This window comes from Nomascus leucogenys, chromosome 6, assembly GCF_006542625.1.
Source record: "Nomascus leucogenys isolate Asia chromosome 6, Asia_NLE_v1, whole genome shotgun sequence".
In the NCBI taxonomy this organism is placed as follows: domain Eukaryota; kingdom Metazoa; phylum Chordata; class Mammalia; order Primates; family Hylobatidae; genus Nomascus; species Nomascus leucogenys.
The window spans coordinates 61170602-61195371 of record NC_044386.1 but is presented as its reverse complement, the minus strand read 5'-3'; the positions used below and the strand labels follow the sequence as shown (position 1 = coordinate 61195371).

General features: G+C 52.2%; 2 protein-coding genes across 5 annotated transcripts in view; one reads left to right on the top strand and one right to left on the bottom strand.

Annotated features, from left to right (window-relative positions):
• The first annotated feature begins 10665 nt into the window (after window positions 1-10665).
• PAK6 (p21 (RAC1) activated kinase 6) overlaps window positions 10666-24770 on the top strand; it is a 38209-nt gene continuing 24104 nt past the window's right edge. The window contains exons 1-2 of one of the 4 annotated variants that reach the window (XM_030814321.1): window positions 10666-10763; window positions 12224-12305. The gene's annotated coding sequence lies outside the window, so the exon portion shown is untranslated. Of the gene's footprint in view, window positions 11431-12223; window positions 12306-24217; window positions 24381-24527; window positions 24704-24770 lie in introns of those variants that run through there. The other 3 variants (XM_030814322.1, XM_030814323.1, XM_030814324.1) reach the window with 3 other exon arrangements.
• Window positions 22352-24594, bottom strand: C6H15orf56 (chromosome 6 C15orf56 homolog). Its single transcript, XM_003266726.2, has 2 exons — window positions 24347-24594; window positions 22352-24228 (listed from the first exon to the last, which is right to left on the bottom strand). The coding sequence occupies exons 1-2, from the start codon at window positions 24575-24577 to the stop codon at window positions 23818-23820; spliced, it is 642 nt and encodes a 213-aa protein (XP_003266774.1). The 5' UTR covers window positions 24578-24594; the 3' UTR covers window positions 22352-23817.

The following is a 24770-nucleotide window of genomic DNA, read 5'->3' as shown; positions in this document are numbered from 1 at the left end:
TTTTTTTTTTGAGTTGGAGTTTCACTCTTGTTGCCCAGGCTGGAGTGCAATGGTGCAATCTCGGCTCACTGCAACCTCCACCTTCTAGGTTCAAGCGATTCTCCTGCCTCAGCCTCCTGAGTAGCTGGGATTATAGGCATCCACCACCATGCCCAACTAATTTTGTATTTTTAGTAGAGGCGAGGTTTCTCCACGTTGGTCAGGCTGGTCTTGAACTCCCGACCTCAAGTGATCCACCCCCATCGGCCTCCCAAAGTGCTGGGATTACAGGCGTGAGCCACCGCGCCCGGCCAGCAAGTTCTCTTTTTATGCCCTGGTTAGGACTTCAATATAGTGCTTACATTATAAGGGGTTAACTTTATAGGCCCAAGGTCTCTTAGAACCTTCTCAGCATTGAGATGGCTCTCTGCCTATGGTACCAAACCAAACACTAGCATGGTGGCTAGAAATTCTGCCTTTAGCCAGAATATCTGGACTTGAATCCTAGCTGTGTAGCACTGGACAAGTTAACCTCTCTGAGCCAGTGTCATCTATAAAATGAGGATAACTGAAGTGCCTACTTTACGGAGTATTGAGAACTGAAGCTTTAAGTACACATACTTGTAGATGTTTGTATTGATTTAGTTCTAATGTTTAATGGCCTGAGGTTCTCTGGAAACCTCTCAAGTAATTTGAGATCTCAGCTGGTTGATCGGAGCCTTACTATCTTTTGACTTAGTATACACAGTATAGCTAAACCTGTAATATAATAAAAGTGAAACAAATGTAGTATTCTGTAATTTAGAGATAAGGGAAAATTAGTTGTTTCTATCAGGATAAGTTTCAGGGAACCAAATATTTGTACTTAAAGAGATAGTCCTTAAGATCAGCCAAATACCAAGGTATCAGGAAAGTCCATTCAGTCCCCATTCTCATTCCACAAGGCCGTTTCAGCCCAAAGGACCTCTGGCTTGCAGCTGGGCTGCTTCTGTGCCATGTTCAGAGTGCAGAGATCTTTAAAAGGCTGACTTGGGTCCTGTTTGCTCCGAGGTACCAGGCAGGGTCTTGCTGCCCACCAGCCACTTACAGGTGCATCTCAGTCTTCCTCTCTCCAACCAGGAGAAATGGCTTTCTAGCTTAGGGGCATGGCCTACTGATCCCATTTAAGGCATCTAGTCCCTTCCTGAGACTCTCTTGTTGCTAGAGCATCCAGCCACACAACAATGTTGTGGTCAACAGTGAGCCTCATATCTGACTGTAGTCTCATAAAATACCAAAATTTTACTGTACCTTTTCTATGTTTAAATATGTTTACTTTTTATTATTTTTTGAGACAAGGTCTCACTCTGTTGCAGGCTGGAGTGTGGTGACATGATCAGAGCTCACTTCAGCTCCATCTTCTAGGCTTAAGCGCTTCTCCCACCTAAGCCTCCCAAGTAGCTGGGACTACAGGTGTGTGCTACCACACCTGGCTAACTTTCTTTTTTTAAAATTAGAGACAGTGTCTCACAATGTTGCCTAGGCTGGTCTCAAACTCCTGAACTCAAGGGATCCTCCCACCTCGGCCTCCCAAAGTGCTGGTATTACAGGTGTGAGCAACTGCCTGCAGCCTAAATATGTTTAGATACACAAATGCATACCTTTGTGTCACAACTGCCTACTGTATTCAGTACAGTAACATGCTGTGCAGTTTTGTAGCCTAGGGGCAATAGGCTACACCATATAGTCTAGGTATGTAGTAGGTTTAGACCATCTAAGTTTGTGTAACTACACTCTGATGTTTGCACAATGAAACTACCTAACAACGCATTTCTCAGAACTTATCTCTGTGATTAAGCTAGTATCTGTCATTAAGCAATGCACGACTGTATTTCTATTTTATGCTCTGCTACATCCCTCACCTTAGCCAATGAATAAAAGGTGATCACTTGCTTAACAGGAAAAAGGAAAGGGGAAAATAATAGGAAGCCCTGTGAACTCAATTCAGGAACTGAAAAACCTGGGCTCAAAAGCTGCTTGATCTGATTAGGTCACTGCCTTTGCTTGCCCATCTAAACTAGTAGTGATGGCCCCTACCCCAAACGGTTCTTATGAGAATGAACACAAGACAGTAGGTGAGCATGGAAGTTCCTTGGCTTAGAGCAAGCAGTGATTCGTGTCTGCTTCCCCAGCATCTAGCCCAGGGCAAGGCACATGGGAGGCAGTAGGAGCTGGTGCAAACCACTGGTGAATCTAGGCCACTGTTGAGAGAGATGCCTGACATTCTTATTCACTCAGGCCTGCAGCTGCAACCTGTTGACTCCTGTTTTACTCTTTGTTGAACACAGAAATGTGTTCATTTTTGCCCTCCAGGGCAGCAAATAATATCTTGGAATGTAGCAAAAAAGATAAGCCCCTATATATTAAGTTTTACTGTGGCCTCCACAGTGATGATGGGTACAACAAAGAATATAACAAAATGTAAGGCATGCTCACTCCCTTCAGAGACCTTATAATTTGGAGAAACAGGCCACAACACTTAAAAGCCAAGATAATATATGAGAGAAATAAGTCAGTCAAAAACGGACATCTCGAGGGAAGCCATGAGCAGGAGCTGATGGAGTGGAGCAGTGTATATGTTAGACTGAAGTAAGGGCTAGTGTGGCATGATAGGGCCTGGAGCTGGCTTATATTAGGTAGTTTTCAGCTGCAAAAAAAACCAGAAGAACAACCAAAATATCTTAAGTGGTAAGAATATCTGTTATTTCACATAACAACAAACCTGGAGCTCAGAGGTTCATGCGGGGCCCAAGTTGTTTCCACCTGCCTATTCCTCTGTCTTCAGCATGTTGGCTTTTGTCCTTGAGCTGGTTGCCTTGTGGGTCTCATTTGGCTACCGCAGTTGCAAGTTCCTCAACAACTTGGAGCAGCATAGGAAAACTTTCTCCCAAAACCCTCCCAGCTGGCTTCCTCGCTTGTCTCTTGGCCAGACTGTCACCTATCTGAGTCTACACCAATCCCTGGCAAAGGGAAGGGCGTTACCAAGATTGGTTTAAACTTAAGATTCACCCCTAAGGGCTGGGGCTGGGGAGAGGCCTTTCGCTGGGTGCACAATTAGGAGAGGAGTATACATTCTAATAAATTGGGTTTCTTCCAGCAAGGGAGGTGAGATGGATTTAGAAAGGCAACCAAGCTGGGCATGGTGGCTCACACCTGTAATCCCAGCTACTCAGGAGGCTGAGGTGGGAGGATCAGTTGATCCCAGGAGTCTGAGGTTACTGTGAGCTATGGTGGCACCAATACACTCCAGCCTGTGTGACAGAGAAAGACCTCATTTTATTTTATTTTATTTTCTTAAAAAGCAACCAAATGTCTGCTATGTAGGTAATGTTGTTGCTGGGAAGAAAAAAGGAAGGATTTGCTAACACAATAGCATCCTAGACTCTGAAACAGATCGCCTGGGTTCAAACCCATGTCCTGTCATTTAATGACCTGAGTAAGTAAGTTAACACCACAATGCCTTAGTTGCATCATCTCTGAAATGGGATTATAATGGTTCCTACCCAGACTATAAATTTCATGGGGACAGGGTCTCATCTTGCTCACTGAGTTCCCCCCAGCACCTAGCAGAAAGCATTGTACCTAGCAGGTACTCGGTAGATATTTGTTGAATGGGTTAATTGTATTGTGAGGATTAAATGAGTTAGTGTATGGCAAGGGTTCAGCACAGCACATAATCTAAAGTATGTGCTCAAAAAAATAGTGTTTCACTGCAGGCTTTGTAGAGACCTTTGGAACCCTCTTTCAGCAGTCCCCAACCTTTTTGGTACCAGGGACCAGTCGCATGAAAGACAGTTTTTCCACAGATAGGGGATGGTGGGGGATGGTTTCGGGGTGAAACTAAATTCTCAACCTAGATCCCTTGCATGCACAGTTCACAATAGAGTTCGCATGCCTATGAAAATCTAATGCCCCTTGCAGGAGGCAGAGCTCAGGCAGTAATGCATGCTTGCCTGCTGCTCACCTCCTACTGTGCAGCCCAGTTCCTATCAGGCCACAGACCGGTACCAGTCCGTGGCCCAGGGGTTGGGGACCCCTGGTGTGTCTTCTGGCTCCTTTGCACCACCTACGCTGCCAGGCTTAGCAGCAGCCCTAGAAACAGATGTGTCAAGAAGACTCTGCTCCTGGTGGGCTGGGGCTGAGATGGCAGAGGCCCATCCCATCATATGCTAGAAAGAGGACACACTTGTGAGTCCAGGACTTGGGATTCTACAGTTTGCAGCTCTGCTCGGACTGGCTTCTGGGCAGCTCCTCACTTTGCCATTAACTCCTCAGAGTCAAGCCCCAGATGCCCCTTGGACCAGCCCCACTCCTAAGGTCATCTGGTCAGGGTCTGCAGGGGTGACGCTTTCACTGACAAAAGGCTTTTATTTTTGGTCCTATCCCTAGTGAAGTCCCAGCCAGTCTTTGGTAGTCACCCACTTTTCCTGCTCTGACAGAGATGGGCCAGCCCCTCCCATAGGGGCTGCTCCCGGGAAAGGCTCATCCACAGGCTAGGCCTCTCTGCTGGGCCTGCTGCCAGCCACTGAGCCTTTGGCAATTGAGAGCTGACTCCCCACTGAGGTGTAGGCCTCCGTCCAGCCAGCACAGAATGAGGCACATCCCTTGTAGCAGTACCCACAGCTCCTGTCACAGCAGGCTGTGGCCAGACCCTGATTGAGTGGCTCCCTCTCAGCCATCTGTTCAGTCACCCAGAAACAAGTCAAAGCTCCCAGCGAGTTCCTGCCTCAGCCATTTGGTGTCACAAGGAAAGCCAGGGTGTTGCCACTTCCTGATTTGGGACAAGATGTGTAAATACATTGAGCCTCAGACTCCTTATCTGTAGAACTTGGGGTAATAACTACTTCATGGTGTTTTAAGGATTCCATGGAATCACAGATGGAAAGAGCCTAGATGTACTATGCCTGACTCGTTGGAGACTTCACATAAAAGGGTTTTCAGCTGCTGCCACCCCATCTTTTAAGTATTTTCACAATTCCATACACCTGGTCCTGGCAAAAAGAATTTCATTCCCTGTTCACTTACTTGAAAACCCCTCTTCTTTTTTTCGAGAGGGCCTCACTCTGTTGCCCAGGCTGGAGTGCAATGGCCAAATCTCAGCTCACTGCAGCCTCAACCTCCCAAGTAGATGGGACTACAGATGTGCACCACCATGCCTGGCTAATTTTATTTTTTTGTGAGATGAGGTCTCACTGTTGCCCAGGCTGGTCTCGAATTCCTGGACTCGAGCAATCCTCAGGCCTTGGCCTCCCAAAGTGCCAGGATTAAGGCGTGAGCCACCACGGCCAGCCTGAAAACCCTTTTTCCTGAGGGAAAACTGTTCTGGAAGTCGACAGCAGAGTCCCTTGCCAGGGCCACTTCTAATACTGATGAGATTCTGGCCTGTGCTCCCCTCCCTCATATCTTGTGTAGCATTGTGACTAGAGATTGGGTAAAAAGGGAAGACCTTGCCAAATGTTGCCCACCTGCTACTCTCTCCAGCTGTCTGCTGACATTGGCCACTTGAGTCTCTTGTCACTGACTGTGCCCACCCTTGGACCCTGCTAGCATCCTCCACACACCTTGCCCACAGGAGGACAGCGGGAGCAGGGCCACAGGGGAGGGCATGCAAGGGGCCTATCTGACAAGGCCCTGAAACTTCCTTCCCACTGAGGACCCCAGGACCTAGTCATCCCCCACTTTGCTGCCAATACTTTGGGAGCAGGCAGATGTCCAGGAAGCGTCTGTTCCTCTGTACCCTCCCTGCCAAGGAAGGAGCTTGAGAAAAATCTCTTGAAGGTAGAGCCCCTGCTTCTGGCCTAGCTCTCCTGGAGGCGCAGGGCTGACGAGTGCCGCCAAGGTAAGGCCAGCTCTGGGAGTGTGGGATATACAGGCCTCCAGTGGCAACACCTGCTCATTAATCAAGCCCTTCCTTTCCGGAACCTGCCCTGGCTTGGGATGGTGGGAAGGAAGGAGGACAGAATCTGTTCCTCCCTTCCTGGCCCTGCGGTGAGAGGCGCTGACTAGTGTAGGTGGGTGGAGACAGGCCCATCAGAAGGCCTGAGTGAGGCACCCTCCGTACATGCAGCACAAGCAGGTGTGGAGTGTGGGGAGGAATCTAAAGATCTAGAAAAATTTGGCAGCAAAGGGATTTTACCCACACACTGGAGCCCTAGGCTTTGTTTCTAAAAGTTTTTATTATTCTTTAGGAAAACTTGGGAAGCACTGGTTTATGAAAATTTTTAGAACTTCATTGCTACGTGGCCTTTCCAAACACATCCCCAGATGGTTTATTTAAAACCATGCAGTGGGACAAGGTTGATATAAACAGTTGTTCCAGCTGAATCCAACTCACCATAATGGTGCAGGTGAGGCAAATTACTTTTGAGACTGCAAGTACTGTATATGTCCATTAACAAAAACACAGTAAAAGACTTTAAGAAATTGTAAAGGACACTGGCTTGACTGATTCATGTGGCTGCAAATCCCTGGGAGCCAAGATTCAAAGGCAGAAATGTCTGTGGTGACAGCACCACCACTGCCTTTGACCAAATTACAGATCTGTCACACTCAGAGCTTGCTGCTAGCATGGGGCTGCCATTGGCAGCAAAGGGGTCTGTGAGGAGGAACAGCTGAGTTCCTGACTGCCTTTAATTTTCTCTGAGGCTTTGCTGAGTCACCTAATCTCTTGGGGCTGTGGTTTTCTCACCTGTAGAAGGAGGGACAGGGCTGATATCCCTAGAGTGCCTTTCAGCTCTGGGATTCATGCATTCTAAGGAGGGTGGCTAGAGCACAGAACCTCTAAAGATGTTCATTTATTCCTTCAACAAAGTTTACATGAGCACCTGCCATGTGCTAAGCACCAGGGCCCGCCACTGGCCCAAAAGCACAAGCATCTGCTGGCCTGCCCACTGCAGCAGCAGCCATACCTTTGCAGGTCGGTGGAGCCCCCCTTTTACAGCCTGTGGAAAAAATGGTTCTAAATTTGCAGATCCTTTCATCAAATCAGGAAGTCATGAAACATGATAGAATAGAGGAACTGGTCTCAGTTTGCACAGGCCATCAGTTTCACAAGACAGGAATCAAATATCAACAATGGCTGATTATCACACTCAGGAATTGAAAATAATTAGAAAAAGAGGCAAAGATGCTGTGGCAACCATTGGCTGGTCCCCTTTGGTCTCCCGCACCCATTCCTCTTTGGTTTAGTAACAGCACCCTAACTTTCCTCCCTATATCGTGTGATAACAGAAGCACTGCCTCCAGGATACCCTCCCCTGAGCCAGCCAATCAGACTCCTTCCCTGCAAGGATGCACTAGGTGGACAGCATGGTGGGAGCACCTCTCATCCAGGCAGGGGTGATCTGTGGGACTGCAGTCAGTCCTGACGCTTAGAGACCCCAGGACTGCCATAGCTTCTGTTCTGGACTTGATTCTCCAGGCTGACAGAGAACCTGACTGATGCAGATCCAGGGGAGCTGGTTTGTTTAGTTCTCAGTTCCTTTCATGAAATGGCTATTATCTCTGCTAGCTACTATAGCAGAAATCTAGAAAACATGATTTTTCTTGATTTATGAAATTGTTGATGTTTCTTCAGGAATTTCCGCCTGCTTCTCATAAACTGGCAGAAACTTAGAAATGTTACATTTCTTAAAGAGAGTCATTGTAGTTATTATCTGAATAAGATGATAGTGTTTTGAATTTAATGTAATAAACTCTATCTCCTGCCTTAGTGCCTTCACATCTTCATGTTGCCCCTCCCTCTAACAACATTTCTGAAAATTTGAAAGACATGAAGGAAGAAAAAGTGTTTTCCATATCCCCACATTGCCTTAAAGTGGAATTTGCAGAGGAAAATGTTCAAATATACAAGTTTTAGGTACTCTCCATAGCTCTTGGGTTTCTATTATTAGGGTTTGTTTGTTTGTTTGTTTGTTTGTTTGTTTTGAGGCTGAGTCTCGCTCTGTTGCCCAGGCTGGAATGCAATGGCGCAATCTGCTCACTGCAATCTCCACCTGCCGGGTTCGAGCAATTCTCCTGCCTCAGCCTCCTGAGTAGCTGAGATTACAGGTGCCTGCCACCACGCCCAGCTAATTTTTATACTTTTAGTAGAGATGGGGTTCACCATGTTGGCCAGGCTGGTCTCGAACTCCTGACCTCAGGTGATCCACCCGCCTTGGCCTCCCAAAGTGTTGGGATTACAGGCGTGTGCCATCGCGCCTGGCCTATCATTAGTTTTAAAAACATACGTTCCTTTATTTTTACTTTCGTATTGTTTAAATACAACAATACATGTTCACTGAAACAATGCAAGAGTGTAAAAAGTCCAAAGTGAAAGACCCCTCTCACCACCACTCCTATTTCCAAGGATAACCACATTGACAGTTTGCGGTTTAAACATACAGATATAGAAATATCTTTAAATAAAAAAACTTATATGAGATTATGCCATCTCATTTTCAAGTTAACATTGATCAACCTGGTCTTTTCGCTCAACTATCGTGGTCATCCTTCCTCATACATACATATGCACATACATACCGGTACACACATAGCTGGTACATACATACCGACTGACCAAACTCATTCATTTTAAGGCTGCAGATACTTCATTGCATGGGATGTACCGTCCTGCATAGATCTGTCACCCAATTAATCTGCCCAATTGATGCACATTTTGGTGGCTTCAAATTCTTTGCAGTTACAAACAGTGCTACCGTGAATATTCTTATACAAATATCTTCAGGCCGATGTGCAACTATTTCTTAACTTGGATTCCTAGAAGTGCATTTGCTGGATTAAGTACATACACATTTTGAAATTTTGGTCAAGACTGTAAAATTGCCCTCCAAGAAGACTGTACCAATTCACTCTCCCACCTGCCATTTTTTTTCACTGTATAATGACAGGGAGTGTCATATCCCTTTTGTTTTAGTTTGCATTTCCTGGGTCATTCGTCAGTGAGACAGAGCAGAAGTGGATTATTTATAAGTTTACACACAAAATTACATTGATATACAAAAAGAAGAAAAATACAGAGTTCCTCTCCAAAAGGAACTGATAGCCTAGTTAAAGGGAAAATGTTTCATAGTGACCACAAATTGAAATTTTTTTTTTTTTTTTTTTTTGAGACAGAGTCTCACTCTGTCGCCAGGCTGGAGTACAGTGGCACAATCTTGGCTCACTGCAACCTCTGCCTCCCGGGTTCAAGCAATTCTCTTGCCTCAGCCTCCCAAGTAGCTGGGATTACAGGCACGTGCCACCACACCCAGCTAATTTTTGTATTTTTAGTAGAACGGGGTTTCACCATGTTGGCCAGGCTGGTCTCGATCTCTTGACCTCATGGTCCACCCGGCTCAGCCTCCCAAAGTGCTGGGATTACAGGCGTGAGCCACCGTGCCTGGCCACAAATTGAAATTCTTATGTTTAATGCCATGACATCTAACACTGCGTTCAATCAAAATGTCTACGCATGCAGCTTGAGACCTTTGCACAGAAGGTGCCTGGGGTCATGGTTTGGGAAGATTAATCTGCCACCAGTGGAGGGGTAGATAAAAACTAATGTTTATTGGGATCAAGATGAGCAGTCTCTGTGCCAGAAACTTTATTCATTTAATTTCCACAGCCCTGTGAGGCAGGTGAAATCATCCCCATTTTGTGGATGAGGAAATTGAAGTTCAATTGGTTCGATAACATGCCAAAGGTCACTCAACTGATGAACACGGAGCTGAGATGCGGAAGACTGAAAACTCAGAGCCTGGGCTTTTAACCAAACACAACATGGCTTTGCTACAGAAGAAAACTAGAAAGAGTTTTCAAAAATAAAATGTAGAGCCGAGTGCCACCTTGGATATAAGGGACTGAGGGACGGGAAGAGTCAAGAACTCCCAGGCTTGCTTCCCTCTGGCTGTCAATAGCCAGTGGGTCCTGGCAGTGGGAGCTGGGCCATCAGAGGTGGCGCCTGAAGTGGGGCAGGCACAAAATGGGTTTTGGGGCAAGCATTTGCCCAGGTGGTGGTCAAAGCCACAGAAAAAAGGTGTTTGGCGGAGTGGTGGCTGAGTGTGGAGAGAGATGAGCAGAAGACCAAGCCTGGAGCTTGGGCAGCCCACGATTGGACACTAGGAGAAGAAAAGGAGCCAGTGGAGGAGACACTAGGCTAGGGATGGGGAGGGCACTGTGGAAGGCTGGGATCCACCAGGTGCTCCAGGGAGCTGGCAGGGGGGCACATCGAGGAGCTCAAGCTGCCTCACCAGCAAATGCCTCTGTTTCTGACCAGGGGCAGTGAAATAAAGGGACCTGGTTGAGTAACTGGTTTCTGGTCCCTGCCAGCCCAGGAAGCCAGCACCCACCCTGCCTTACATCCCATGTGCCACTCTCAGCCTTCGAAGCAAAACCAGCTGAGACCAGCACCTGCCAGGTCTGAATGCGCAGCTCCAAGTTCTGGGGGGTGGGGGTGGGGGTGAGCCAAGGAGGTCTGGCTTCTCTAGGGCAAGGGTAGGAAGGACAGCAGGGAGGCTCACCCCGAGCCCGGCAGGCAGCCCCTCCTCCTCCTCCCCTTCAGCAAAGAAAGGCAGAGAAAAACGTGTTTTTATAAATAGCTCCAGCCCCAGCTGATTTGTAAATTCAGTGGGTTTTTTGTGTCAATGACATCACCTTCCTCCCCATGGCAACCCCCGACGATATCAAAATTGCCAAGCAACGTTGGAGCAGCTCGGCGCCCCAAAGGAGCAGGTCGATGCCTGAGGTTTTAATGGAGAAATCCCAAAGTGAGCCGGGGCGCACGGTGGAGGAGGGGCGCGCCGCAGCCGGGGCCGCTGGGCCCTGATGGGCGGGAGCGGGGTGGAGCGGCCTCGCCTGCCAGGCAGCCCTGGGCGCTGGGCTGCGCGGCCACACTCTGGAGACAGCCACGGTCCAGGCAGGTGGGGGAGGGCGCTGCTCCCGTCCTGATGTGCCAGGAGCCGCCAGCAGCCATCCAGGTGACTAAGCCGGCCCACTAGCACTGAGTCACCGCCCGCCTCGAGCTGTTCTTACTTCTTCTTTGCATCTGATTATTTTGGGAGCTGGAAACTTGGAGCTGCACCTGAGTCCCGCCCCTTCTAGCTCTCCCCTCCCTACCTTGGGCTCCAGGAAGATGGGACTTGCTGTGAGTCTGCTGCCACCCCCTAAAGATATGGAAGACGCTGTGGGGGCCAGAGGTGCCCCGGGGGCTGTGGCAGCAGGCAGAGTGCAATAGCAGATATGGTGGTCAGGCTGCCCATGTGTGTCCTCTGGAGGTGTTGGGACAGAAGGGCAGTCTTGTCCGAGCTGACTGGAGTCCTCCTGGGCTGGCTCTGAACTCATCTCCCACGGGGATGTTTCTGTAAAGGAGTGGCTTCTGGGGTCGGAGTGGCATTTGGAGAGCGAGGCTGGATTGGCTTAGGCTGGCCTGGGCAGGTAGGTGGCTCTGTGCTGGGCGTGGACCCACGTGTGTGTGAGTGCGAGAGTGTGTAAGCCAGTGTGTGTGCCGTCCCCCTGCTGGGGACAGCAGCTGGGTCCAGCAGAAAGCTGGCTGGGGGCTTGACAGGAGTTTATCTTAATTGATGCTGGGTGGGCGCAGGCCCTGAGATGGGCGTCAGGGAGAGGGGACGCCAGACACACGGCCTGAGCAGGGTGAGGAGCAGCTGCCAGCCCTGGCAGGCCCAGGCCCCGTCTGAGTCCACAGGACAGAGACATAGCAAGATGCCCAGGTAGGAAGCCGTCCGGAGGGGCTGGCCAGGGTGAGAGCCCATCACTGGGGGGCTGGACAGCCCATCAGCTGCCCTTTCATTCTGGCAGGCCTGGGTACCAAGGAAACAGCTTCCTACCAAGAACCTTGTCACTCTCTTATGCAGGGCCAGGCAGCACCCATGTGAGTATCTGCTGAGCTCACAGGGACACATTCAGTGAGAAGGGTGCTAGCCAGGGCACAGCTTCCCCATGATCAGGACCCAGCGGGTGCCACCTCAAGCCCCTGGTCCCCACAGGGCATGCCCCAGTGTGTGTCAGGAGGAGGGGGGAGGTCCCTTCTCCCCCACACAGCTGGCAGCTTTGCGGGCACCAGTGAGTAAGCTGCCAGAGGGAGGGAGGCTGTGTGCACACAGCGGCAGGACAACACTAACCAGGAGCCTTCAAGAGAAGAGGCTGGGTGAGAAAAGCACTGAGGTTTTCTTTTCCTTTTTTTTTTTTTTTTTTTCTATTTTGCCTGAAGGGAGTGCCGCTTCCTGGGCTAGAGACAAGCACCAGCCTGCAGTGGAGAACGCAGGGCCCGCTGCCCAGAAGGAGCAGTCACGGTAAGGTCCCCACTGTTGCTGCATGCTCCGGATTCCTGGGCTAGGGATGGGGGTGCCAAGGTGTCCAGGCTGCCTCCCACCTGGGACAGGGAGGCTAACTTCACAGCTGTGGGTTCCTGGGTCAAGGGGCTCCACTCCCCACCCGACCTGCTACCTTCTTTCGAGATTGATTGTGAAACAGTCCAATCCCAGCTGGACTCTGGCTCCCTAGCTAGAGGGAGAGGTGCTTGTTTCTGCTCTTCCTGCATGTGCTTCCTGCCCCTGCTGGGCCAAGCCAGTGCCATCAGGACACCCCTATCCAAGGCCCCTCTCACTTTACCACCTCTGGGACATTTCCCTTGTGTATTCATTCCACAAATATTTAGGGAGCACTGCTGGGTCCCAGGCTCCAAGTCACACCCTTTGGCTGGGTTTTACCTGGCACAGATTCTGACTCTGAAACTCAGCATCAGGGCAGGTTCAGGGAGCTGCCTGGCCGAGCATGGTCACTCCTCACAGGCCTCGGTCTCCCCACCCCTGCTGCAGGGTGGATGACCTGGTCAGCTTCGGGGACATCGGGCCCAGTGAGCTCGGGTTTATAAAGCACTGGGCCCCACCAGGAAGCAAGGCTAATGTCATGCGGTCTCCAGTTGTCCTTTCCCTGGCATTGTACACCAAGAGGTTTGTGCTATTCTGCTTGGGGTCTTCCTGAGGCTGGTTCTGGTGGGAACTGGGCTGCAGGAGGAGAGGATGAGCGTAGGAGCCGTGTGGCCCCCAGGCCTGGTGGGCCTGGGACTCAGCCCCACGGGAGCTCATCTAGCTGCGGTTGAGGCCTTTGGGGCAAGCAAGGAGTCCCCTCTAGAGGCAGGCTTCCCTGGCGGTTGTCCTGGCCCAGGCTTGGAGGTGGCACCTGGGAGCCCTAGTGACAGAGCGCCTGGTCAGGGAAGGGTCGGCACCAGAGGCAAGCCCTTCTGGGAGCAGCTGATTTAGATGGAAGCTCCGTGCACCTGAGAGGGGGAGTGTGGGGACTGCACGGCCTGTCCAGTGCCCCGAGGACAAACTGATGCTTTGTGAGTGCTCTGGGCCCTCCGGGACTTGCCAGACACAGGGAGGGTGCAGTGGGTGGGGTCTCCAGCCAAAGAAAGCCCGCTCTGTGCACAACTCCTAAGGATGACCAAAAAGTCCCCTGCCCTGGAGAAGCACGTGTGCTCAGAGTCAGGAGGAACCCATAAGTGTCTCTCATGCCAGTGAATTCCCACACCTGGCTCCCGGATGAGAATGCCCCAGCTGTGGGGGTATCTCCTGCTGCCTCACAAAAGGTGACTCTGTGCCTAGGAGTCTTCCATGCATGCAGAGCTGAGCAGGGGCTGCTGCCCAGCTGGGAGCAGAGGGGCCGAGGCTGTCGAGCACTAGGCAGACAGCAGGCCAGCAGCGGGCAGCAGGTTGGGCCAGGAGGGAGCAGAGAGTAGGAGCCAGGGCAGGCTGAGCAGGAAAGGAAAAGGCTGCCTGGGGTCCTGAGGGCTCAGGGAGGACTCCAGACAGCTGGCCTTCTTATGCCAGCCCGCTTCTGTGGGAGAGGCCCTCTGCATAGGTGACTGGGCAGGGAAGAGGCCTGAAAGACACTGAAAGATTGAATTCCTCACCCAAATGGCCCAGAGATGCCCCCTACATACAGTGTCCTGGGTGCAGAAGGCAGGAAGGACTCATGGGACGCTGTCCTGTGGACTGAAGCAGAAAGTCCTTCCCGTAAGATGCCCTCGTCGCCCTGAGCAGGAAGGCCCAGGCTGCGGAAGCAGTGCCTGAGACCTGAGCAGTAGGAAGTATGCCAGTAAAGCTTATCAGGAGGCATCTGGCCGCCTGCACCTACCGGGCCTCAAGGAGAGAGCTTATTTCTGGGAGCCTCCTTGGTAGAAAGAGGTGGACTAGCCAGCAGGTTGGGGAGGAGCATTGCAAATGGAAGCTTCTGAGGGCAGAATGAGTTCTCAACTTGCTGAAGCCAAGGCTGGCCCTCCTGCCCAGGGCGAGCAGTCTGCCTGGGCCTGGGAAGCTGTCCCCTTCTGAGGAGGCGCCCTCCACCCCACCAGAGCTCAGCCCTAGGGCCCAGGAAGGGCTAAGGCAAGAAGAGTGAGATGTGATAAAGGGGACCGTGTCTCTTCCTGGCAGGGTGTGGGGTCCAGGCATCACCTTGTTCTGGCACACAGGCTGCCAAGCAGATGACAGCCATGGCCTGACTACTAGGTGCAAGCACTGGTGGCAGGAAGAGGGCGTGGACAAAGCAGGACAGAGCTCTTGCCCTGGGGATGCTCATAGTCCTGCAGCAGAGCAGTGGAGAGGAAAGCTGAGCTGAGCGTGGGGCCAACTGCGCCAGAAACAAGCAGAGCCACAAAGCCACCATCAGCCCCCGGGTGGCTTCGTCCTTTTGCCCACTCTGGGTCCGACTCATCGCTGAAGTTGGCAGCCATGACCCATCCAGCCCAGATGATTTATAAGTTTACACCAATACTGTGCAATGGTTCTTAACATAGAACTTTATAAAGATGGACAAAAAAGATAAGTTGAGAATGACAAAGGAAGAAGCAGCTTCTATCTGCAGTTGCAGGAGGAGGTGAAGGCTCAGGGAGATAGACCAGGGTGGGAAGAGGCAGGATGGTGGTTGGTTAACATGAAGTCAGCAGTGTGAGCCTCAGGCCCGGTGCTGCCTCTTCCTGGTGACTCGGGCAAGTTACTTCATGTCTCTGGGTCTCAATTTCCTCTCCTGTCCAACAGAGATAATTATAGTACCTATGAGTTAGGGTTGTTGAGAGGATTAAATAAGATAATAAGTGAATGCTCTGAATGGCATGACTGGCACGTACGTTCATGTTCAGCAAGAGATAACTATTATCACCATGATGATAACTGGTGTCAGAGGAACAAAGTGCCAGGAGAGACCATACCTTGTTCGGGGGAATCAGGAAAGGCTTCACGGAGGAGGTGACTTTGAAAGAACCCTCCTCTGAGGAGAAACGAAAGCTCTCAGAATGCCCAGGAAAGCTGGGAAGAAACAATAATGCCAGGTGTATTTTTTTCCCAAATAGCACATTGTTTGTCCACTGAGGCTTTCTAAGGAATAACTTGAGACTCCTCCTTCTGGGGTCTAGACTTGAAGGTCTTGAGGACTTGAAGTGGGCTGCCCCTAGTGAAGGGATCGAGAGCCGGGCTGTGGCCCTGGCCCTACTCCTTTTGACACCTGGAAGCTTTTTTCACACGCTGGTCCTAACTACATGAGGAACTGTGTTCTGCTAAGCCCCATCTAAAGCATACACTTGGTGATGTGGCAGGCAGAGGGGCCAGACGGGGCCACGGCAGGCTCCTGGATCACTCTGGCAAGTGGCTTAGAAATGCCTAGTAATCGTGGGCAAGGTGCAGTGGCTCACGCCTGTAATCCCAGCACTTTGGGAGGCCAAGGTGGGCAGATCACGAGATCAAGAGATCAAGACCATCCTGGCCAACACGGTGAAACCCCGTCTCTACTGAAAAATACAAAAAATTAGCCGGACGTGGTGGCACGTGCCTGTAGTCCCAGCTACCTGGGAGGCTGAGGCAGGGGAATTGCTTGAACCCGGGAGGCGGAGGTTGTAGTGAGCTGGGATCGTGCCACTGCCCTCCAGCCTGGCCACAGAGCAAGACTCTGTCTCAAAAAAAAAAAAAAAAAAAAAAAAAAAAAAAAAAAAAAAAAATTGCCAGTAATCGTGAGGCTCCATCTCAGAGACTTTTGTTTTTTCTTTTATTCCTTTTCTTCTTTTTTTTTTCTTTTTCTTTTTTTTTTTTTTTTGAGATGGAGTTTTGCTCTTGTTGCCCAGGCTGGAGTGCAGTGGCGCAATCTTGGCTCTCTGCAACCTCCGCCTCCCGGGTTCAAGCGATTCTCCTGCCTCAGCCTCCCAAGTAGGTGGGATTACAAGCACCCACCACCATGCCCGGCTAATTTTTGTATTATTAGTAGAGACGGGGTTTCACCATGTTGGCCAGGCTAGTCTGGAACTCCTGACCTCGGGTGATCCCCTCACCTCAGCCTCCCAAAGTGCTGGGATTACAGATGTGAGCCACCACACCCGGCCTGTTTTTCCTACAAAGGATTATCTGTTCTATGAATTTAGGAAAGGTAATCCTAAAGCTTATTCACCTAAGAAAAAAGAGGCAATCCCAGAGCATTACAGGCTTTCTTGGGCTGGGGGAACTCACATGTGAAAAAACAGGTTCCCTCATAACTACGTGAGAGGCCGCAACTCCCTCGGCCCCAGCAAAGGGACACCTCTGCTGGCCAGCATTTCCTACAAAACCTCATCACGACACATTAGGCAGGGCAGAGACCCAAGTATTCACGGAGGGACAGTGATGACTTTTTTTGCACACCTGTGGATTCTCCGTGGCAACCTATTCCCCAAAAGTGCTGCCTCGGTCAGCAAATCCCAGTGTCTCTCTGCCCAGGCAACAATCTCTTGTGCTCTGGTCTGCCCACAGCCTCCATGCACTCAGCTCCTTGGGCCTCTTGCTAAGGGGCTGGAAGCAGAGCTGTGTCCTTCAGGCTGTCAAGGACCTGGTGAGGGATCCTCTGGGTGTCCAGGGAAGCAGGTTCAGAAAGCTCAGTTCAGCTGGTGCTGTGTTTTGATCTCTGATCCCAGTGCAGTGGGGACCAGCCCACTCAACTCAGTGCAGATAGCAACAAACCAGTCACCTTGCCCAAGGCCTCCTGCTGCCTGCCTGCCTGCCTGGTGACCAGGACTCCTAAAGGCTGCAGCAGCAGCAGCAGCAGCAGGGTTAAAACTTTAAAACCGGGAGGACTGGTTCTGTGGCTCAGCTTCCTCGCCTGGAGAGGCTCCAGCCTCCATTTTCTTTCTTTCAGCTTATGGAATTATGCAAGAAAGCACAGAGGGTGGAGGGAGCAAGGGGACCAGTTATGCCACAGCCTCCTGCACCACCAGAGCACAGTCCCAGGTCAGCAAAGAGGAGCTCTGAGGAGGAAAAGGCTGCCCCAGGAAAGAGCTGGCCATCTCAGATTGCTGTAGCACATTCAAGCCAAAGGGAGTTCCCGGAGAATGTTTCATCCAGCCCCCATAATTTTAGAGTGGGAAACAGAGGTCCAGAGAAGGAAAGTGGGTCCTGAGGCCACACAGCTAACTAATGGCAGAGTCAGTTTCCAGCCCAGGGATCCCCAGCTGCCTGCCCAGCACTCTTGCTACCCAGGCTGCCTCCCACCCCCGTGCTACCAAGGGGCCCATGCAGAAGCAGGCAGCGCCACTGGGTCACTTGATGGCTTGGGAGAGGCGGACTGGCCTGACACATTGGGAGGCTGGGCAGGTCCCCCCTTTGCTTCTATTGTGCTATTTGGGTGCCTCCTGCCATCCCCCCTGCATTCTGCTAGACCTGAAACCACAGCCCAGCCTACGCTTGTCAGTCAAGTGCTTCCCGAGGATAAACTTTGCACATGGCACCCAGGCCACTCTTGGGGACCAGGCCACTCTCTGATGAAGAGATCTAACTAATTTATAAATTGATTGATTCAAGTTCTTTTTGTCCCAGGTAACTTCATGTCTTAAGCCAAAGAAGGGAGTCATGATGAGTGTCAGAGATGAAACGGAGATTCTGGGGCAGAGGGTAGGGGAGGCACCTGGGAGGCCCTGTTCTTCAGGTGATCTTCTTATCAGTGTAGACTTTTGACCCCAGGCAGGCATTTACATGTCTAATAGCCACCATCAGAGGTCAGTTCCCAGAAGCAGGAGGCCTGTCACTTGTCACCGGTCACCAGGCCCAAGCTAGACAAGAAGACTTTTTCTATTCCACTAGAGTGGATCTTGATGATGATGTGTCTGGGATCCAGAAAGATGGGGAGAGGTAGAGGTCTCAGATCCTGGGGAGGGATGGAGCCGGCCCCAGGGGGAAAGAATGCAAGGCCGCCAGTGAGCAGGCATTCAGGGCTCCTGTCGAGGAGAGGGTGGTCAGGACAGGAGGAGGGGCTGCCTCATGGATGATGAGGTCCATCATCCTAGCAGAGGCTGTTGTACCAGCCATTGACGAGGGTGTGGCAGTGGTGTTACCAGAACCCTCCTATGTCAGCGTTCAAATAAATGTTCCAGCAGGCCAACCACCCCTGCAGCAGTCAAGGGGTTCTGTCCGGTGTGTTCCAGAATGCTGGGGAAGGGAGGACCCTGAGAAGGATGGCAGCATGGCACAGACACGCCATGTGGCAGTTAGACAGGTCATCCCTTCTGACCCAGGGCACATGCAGAGGTCCACAGACTCTGGGGCCAGCTAGTTAGTGTTCCTAGGGGGCTGCACAGCCCAGAGCCTGTGAGTTTTGTGCATCTGGAGCTAAGGTGTTCTGCCCAAAGTTTTGGAGGTGGGCCTCAGGCAACAAATACCTTGTTTCTTCACACCCCCTTTTCTTCCTTGGAGCTTGGGCCTGGGCCCTCACCTAGTCAGGCACAGGCCTCTGCTCCCCCACACTCACCTGTCCTTCCTGAAAGTCAGCCACTGGGCTCCACGCAGGGGTGTCACAGTCCCAGCCCTGCTCCAGCCTCAGACCTGGGGCAGTCACTGGAAGCTCAGAAGAGAGAAGACAAGACAATGAAAGTTTCCCATTCAAGGAGGCATCCAGCTGTTAGTTCTGCCAGCAAAAATGCCAGCCAGAGAGCTAAACTGCCAGCAAAAGATATTTGGATGGAACTTTGGAGGCCATTAAGAGCAGGCGCTGCAAAGCAATTGTAGCGAGAAGATATTAAATGAATCCATCATGTCTCTAAAATGAGTGTCCTTACCACGGATCTGGCTCTTGCTGTTCCCCAGCCCTTCCCAGGGTAGCCCAGGATGCACCTGGGACGGGCACCGCAGCCTGCAATGGTCCCTCCATCTGAGGGGCTCCTCCCGGGGTCACCAGGCCCCTTTGGGACTGTCAAGCTGGTTTAGCCCCCAGTGTCAGGTTGTGTTTGGGGAGGATGGTTTTATATATTCTCACTGGCACAGGAAGCCTAGTGCAGATGCAGAACCTGGAAAGGCAGGCAGAGAGAGAGAGGCTCGAGGTTCTGCTGAGGCCCAGGGTATCAGCAGGACACATCTGTCCAGCAGCCAGGTGGGGACCCATGGGCTTTTCCAAAACACCTAACCAGGCCCCAGACAGTGCTACTCCCTGGCGCTGGGCTCTCTTTCTGGAACCTGGGGTGAACAGACCTGTTGGGTTGATTTAGTAGCAAGTGGTAGCCTTGTTTTCTGGACAAATCCTGGGATTCTACTCTGTGACACATCAAACCAAGCTCCAGTGTGCATGCCCGGGGTCGGGGAGGGGAGCTTTCTCCTTGGTCCCTTCCGCAGCTGTGAGGGCTGAGGGTTAAGAACCTCTCACCACATTTGGGGGTGCTGCTCCTCCATAGCCCTGTACCCCAATGCTCTAGACCTTATTATTCCACCACCTTCCCCAGGGAGGGAAGTACTCTTTCCATTACACGCATCAGGAAACTGAGGCCAGAGACATGCTTTAAGTCTTGAGAGGCAAGAGGGCTCCCATCCGCAGGACTCCATGGCTCTGCAGCTAGACTCCGTCAACTTCCCTCCTGCCTGAGGACCCCAAGGTCGTGGCAGTGTCAGCTCCCTCAGCTCACACTTCCAGATGCTCGGAGGTTCAGAGGTTTGCACCCCCCTCTTGGTCCCATCAGCAGAGAGAGATGGGTAGTCCCATCAGGGTGAGGAGCAGGAAGAAGCAGGTGCTGGGCAGCCTGGAGGAGAGGGGGAGGAAGGGATTTTCTCCCAAGAGTGCCTCTCTCCCAGGCTTCGGGCTCCAGGGTGAGTGGGCAGCGACCCCTCTAGGAGCCCCGGCTCCGCAGGGCTCCTCCTGCCAAGCATCCAGCACACGTGCCCCCACCTCCCCGGCAGGTCCTGCTTGAGGGCCTGAGGTGACTGGGCCATTTGGGTCTGTGAAGGGCAGATGTGGGATGCAGGAACTTCAGGCAGGGTGCTGGCTTGTGGCCGGGAAAGCCTAGCACCTGATTCCTAGCAGGGAACTCAGTGACAGAGTGGGGGAATCTGAGGACCCCTCTGCCCCTCACACCCAGTGCCATGTGGGGGTCCTCATGTGTTACACAGAAATAGGGAGAGACAGTCCTCCTACCCCCGCCCCCAGCCCTCTTGTGTCTCATGTGACAGCCTTCCTGGGCAGAGATTTTTTAAAATACAAATGCCTTATATTAAGGTCTGAGTTGGTCTCTCCCCACTGCCTGTTCAAACATTCCATGGCACCAGCAGCCTCTAAGCAGCAGAGTTGAGAGCACCACCTTTGGGGTCAAATACACTTCCGTTCAAATTCCAGCTCCTCCACTCAGTAACTGGCTTACTTAGTCTTTCTGGACTGGATAACAAAATACTATGGACTGGTGGCTTATAAACAACAGAAATTTATTTCTCACAGTTCTGGAAGCTGAGAAGCCCAAGAGCAAGGTGCTGGCAGATCTGGTGTCTGGTGAGGGCCTGCTTCCAGGTTCAGAGCTGGCTGTCTTTTTGCTATAACCTCACATGATGGAAAGGGCCAGGGATCTCTCTGGGGGCCTCTTTCATAAAGGCATGAATCCCATTCATGAGGGCTCTGCTTTCATGACTTAATCACCTGCCAACAACCCCACCTCCTAATACCCTCGTATTAGTGATTAGGTTTAAACAGATGAATCTTGGGGGGACATAGTTTCAACAGATGAATCTTGGGGGGACACATTCAGTCTATAGCAGTAATTATGAGACCTCCAGCTGTTCTTTAACCACTCCAAGCCTCAGTTTCCTCATTTGTAAAATGCGAATAATAATTGTACAGGACTTCCATCCCAGGGTTCTTGTGAAGACTAAGGGAGATAGCACAGGTACATAGCTTTGTACGGGGCCTGGCCCATGGGAAGCATGCCATCATTGGCAGCCATTATTATTTCTATTATTAGGGGAGGGCAGAGTCGCCCAGAGGAAGGAGTCTGAATGGAGTAAAAGAGCTTGTTAGTCGCCTTCCTCATCCCCAGGAAACTTTTCAAGTCATGGAGCAGAAAGATGCAGGGAAGGGATAATGTGTTTGTCTTTCTAAACCACAAGCTGATCCCTATCTTTCCTCTTTGGCCCTAGCCCGAGCACTCAGCCCTGGCTGTTGGCGCTCAGATGTTACAACAGGTCCTGACAGCCACAAGCTGAGGGATAACCGGGAAGTGCCTGCCCCACCCGATGTGCCCACCTTGCTGCCCTCCCAAACCATACTGGCCTGCCAGTGCCTCTGAGATGGCACCACTCCAAGAGCCATGTCCCCTGGTGAAATGTGTTTTGGGTGTCTCTTCCAGAGATCCTATCCAATTTGTAGAATGGGAGTGCCTGGACAATTCCTTCAACCAGAAGGTCTGTGCCAGTAGCCAAGGCTCCTCAAAGGAGGATGTGCCTGGAGCCCCCTGTGCTCAGCACAGCAACCTGGGAACAAGGCCAGAGGGTGGCACATGGATGCTGCAGGAGACACTGTCCCCAGACTGCTCCTGACACTTCCTGTGCTGTTGTTCTGCCCTTTCCTCCTGGGCAGGGCTGAGCTGGGCATGGATCAGAGGAGAATAGAGAAGGGGAAGAGTCACACACAGGAATTAATCAATCATTCAGGACCTACCCTGAATGGATGATTCAGTGTGTATCCCCAGCTGTCTCAATGTGTGGGGAGGGGGGTGGAAACGGGGCGGATCGTGCAACCCAGTGCAGCTGAACCTCGTGTAGATGAGACTGTAAGTGCAGAAAACTGGCGTTGTGATGGACCTGAGGGATTCCCTAGTCTAGTCTTGTATCCAGTTCTCTGGCCTACCCAACTGACAGTTATTCTTGAATACCTCCAGTGATGGGGGACTCATCACCTCCTTGGTCAGTCTAACTTGACCCTCTGCCTCTCTCAAGGCCCAAACCCACTGTAGCTCCCAAGGGGTGGGAGGAACCCAAGGTTTCCTAGAGTTATTCTCTATAGGATGAGGATGGGACTTGGCTAGTCACCATTCTAGGGTACCTAAGCCTGGATTCAAACCAAATTAAATACCAGTTCGTTTCTGGTAATAATCTAACATTCATACTTTATTGTAGTTCTGTTCAAAAGTACTTCTCGGAGCTGTGGTTTGGGTATATAAGGCATTTGTAGCAAAAGAAAATAATTCACATGTGCATTCATGAATCAGTAAAAATAATTTAGGGTGTCAATTCTAGGTTAGACAATATAATGCATTTCATTCTAGCTTTGGTTCATGGTTCATTTCAAATCCTCGGCAACCAATCTCTCCCACCTCCATGCAGCACATTCTGCTTCTGCAGCCAGCATTCGACCAGTGCACCCATGTCCTTGGGTAACGAATCTGTGGGGGGAGCCATTCTGGTATCACCTGGTCCCCCTCCCACTGCCTCCTCATCCGAGGCCTAGCAGTCAGCTTCCTGGGTGACCACAGGCGGTCAGAGTTTGTCTAAGCGGGTCAGGCCTATAGTATTGTCCAGTCAGAGGAAAGAGAAAGAATCTGCGTGGGAAAGACACAAAGAGGAGGAGGAGGAGACGACAGAGTAAGGGGAGGAGAACAAAAACTAAATATAAATATCTGTTGGGGATGTTGGGGATGGCAGCAGGGTATGGTTAGCTGGCTGGCTCCCACACCACTGTCCCACAGCACACAGGCCAGCATCTGCACCTGGCACCATGCTTTCCCTAGGAAAGCTGAGGGCATTGGGCTTGTGGTGCAGCTACACAGGGGACAGACCTGTTTGGGACTGGCAGGTTCCCACGGGTTGCCTGAGCTCTATTTGGTGGGCGCCTTAGAGCGAACTGTGTGAAACCAATACAGCCTGTAATGCAAAAGATTGGGCCGTGAGTAGATTGATGCATCTAAAGAATCAGTGGACAAAAATAAGTGGCCATAGTGACCTCAGTTAATCACTGAAGTCTGAGGTGCCCAACAATGATTTTTAAAATCCCTGCACTGTCCTTGGTCCCCGCTCTGTGACACTGGCAGTCACCCAGCCACCACTTGAGGGCAGCCATTTGGAGTCCACATGTACTGAGTTTCCAAGCCAGAACCTTCTCAGCTCTCAGCCAGCACACAGCCTCTCTCTGGGGCCCCAAGACAAGGAGAGCAAAGGTCTTCTCACTTCTTTATCTGGGGAAGAGACAGGTGATCCCTGTCCCTTCCCCCAGTATAGAAAACACCCCGTACCCCAAAAGAAACATGGCACAGGGGCAGCCAGGAGTGAGCCCCTTGGAATGGCCATTCTGATCTTAGGCAGGGACCGCTGAGGACAAGCAGAGGATGCCGACTCTGGAACAAAATCACAGGCGGAGGGGCTCCGGAACAGGCCCTAGCCGCTCTGGGGGTGCGGGTCTCCTGCCCTAGGACTTTCAGGCTAGAAAGTCCTCAGGACTTAGGACTGCGCAAGGTCTGACAAGGGAACTGGAATCCCCTAAATCCTGCTTTCCTGCCTGTGCAAGGGGCTACCCTAGCACAGTCTTGGGGCCCTGTCCACATGGGACAGATCATCCAAGGTGACAGGTTTTCCGGCTCCCGCGTGGGCTCTCCAGGATGTGTGGGTGGGCACACGCGGCCCCGCTCAGGCCCGGGAGAGTCGGCCCGCGGCTCTGGAGCGTGCATCTGCGATGCCAGCGAACGAGGTGATTACACACAGCCGGCGCCCAGCTGGTTCTCCAGGACGGGTCTTCGCGAGGCGGCCACTGGGCCGTGGAGCCGCAGGCAGGTCCCCGCGGCTGTGGCCAGGCCAGGGCCTGGAGGCGAAGGGCGGGCTGGAGCTGGGGCCAAGCTGGTGGAGAGAAAGAGTTGAGCAGCAGGGCGCCCCTCGGGCAGAGGGGCTCCTGGCCAAGGCCCCAGCGACCATCGGCAACTTCTCCCGCGCTCTGGGTTCGCCGCCGCGTCCTACCTGAGGCCACACCCTGAAATCAAAATCGCTGTCAGGTGAAGCCGGCGCTGCACCAACGTGTAAGCGCGGCCCCTCCTCGGCGTTCCCGCGCCGAGGTCCCTCCCGCGGAGGGCGGGCCCGGCTCCCAAGACCTCTTCGAGCGTTCCCGGGCTCCCCGCCCCGCAGGTGGGTTCCCCGGCTGCCCTGGAGGGTCGCGGCGAGAGGACGGGCCTCCCAACACGCGCGGCCCCCTTCCTGGGTGCCCATGCCCCGAAGTTCGGGACCAGCCGGCGCCAGGCGAGGGGCCTTGGGCGCAGGCATCTGGAGCTCCGCGCCCCTGGAGCGGGACCTCCCTCCGCGGGCGCCCGCCCAGCGCGGGGCATTCGCGTCCCCGAGAGGGCGCAGCAGTGGGGCCTGCGAGCTGGGGCCGGGTGGCCGCGCCGGGTCGGAGTGCGGCTGGAGAGGGGCCGCCCCGGAAGCGGTGCTGCGCCCAAGGTCCCCTTCTCCCCGTAAGCCCCGCAAAGAGCCTGCCGCCTCTTGCACCTGAGCCAGGAGTTCAGTCGGGAGGCGGGCGCG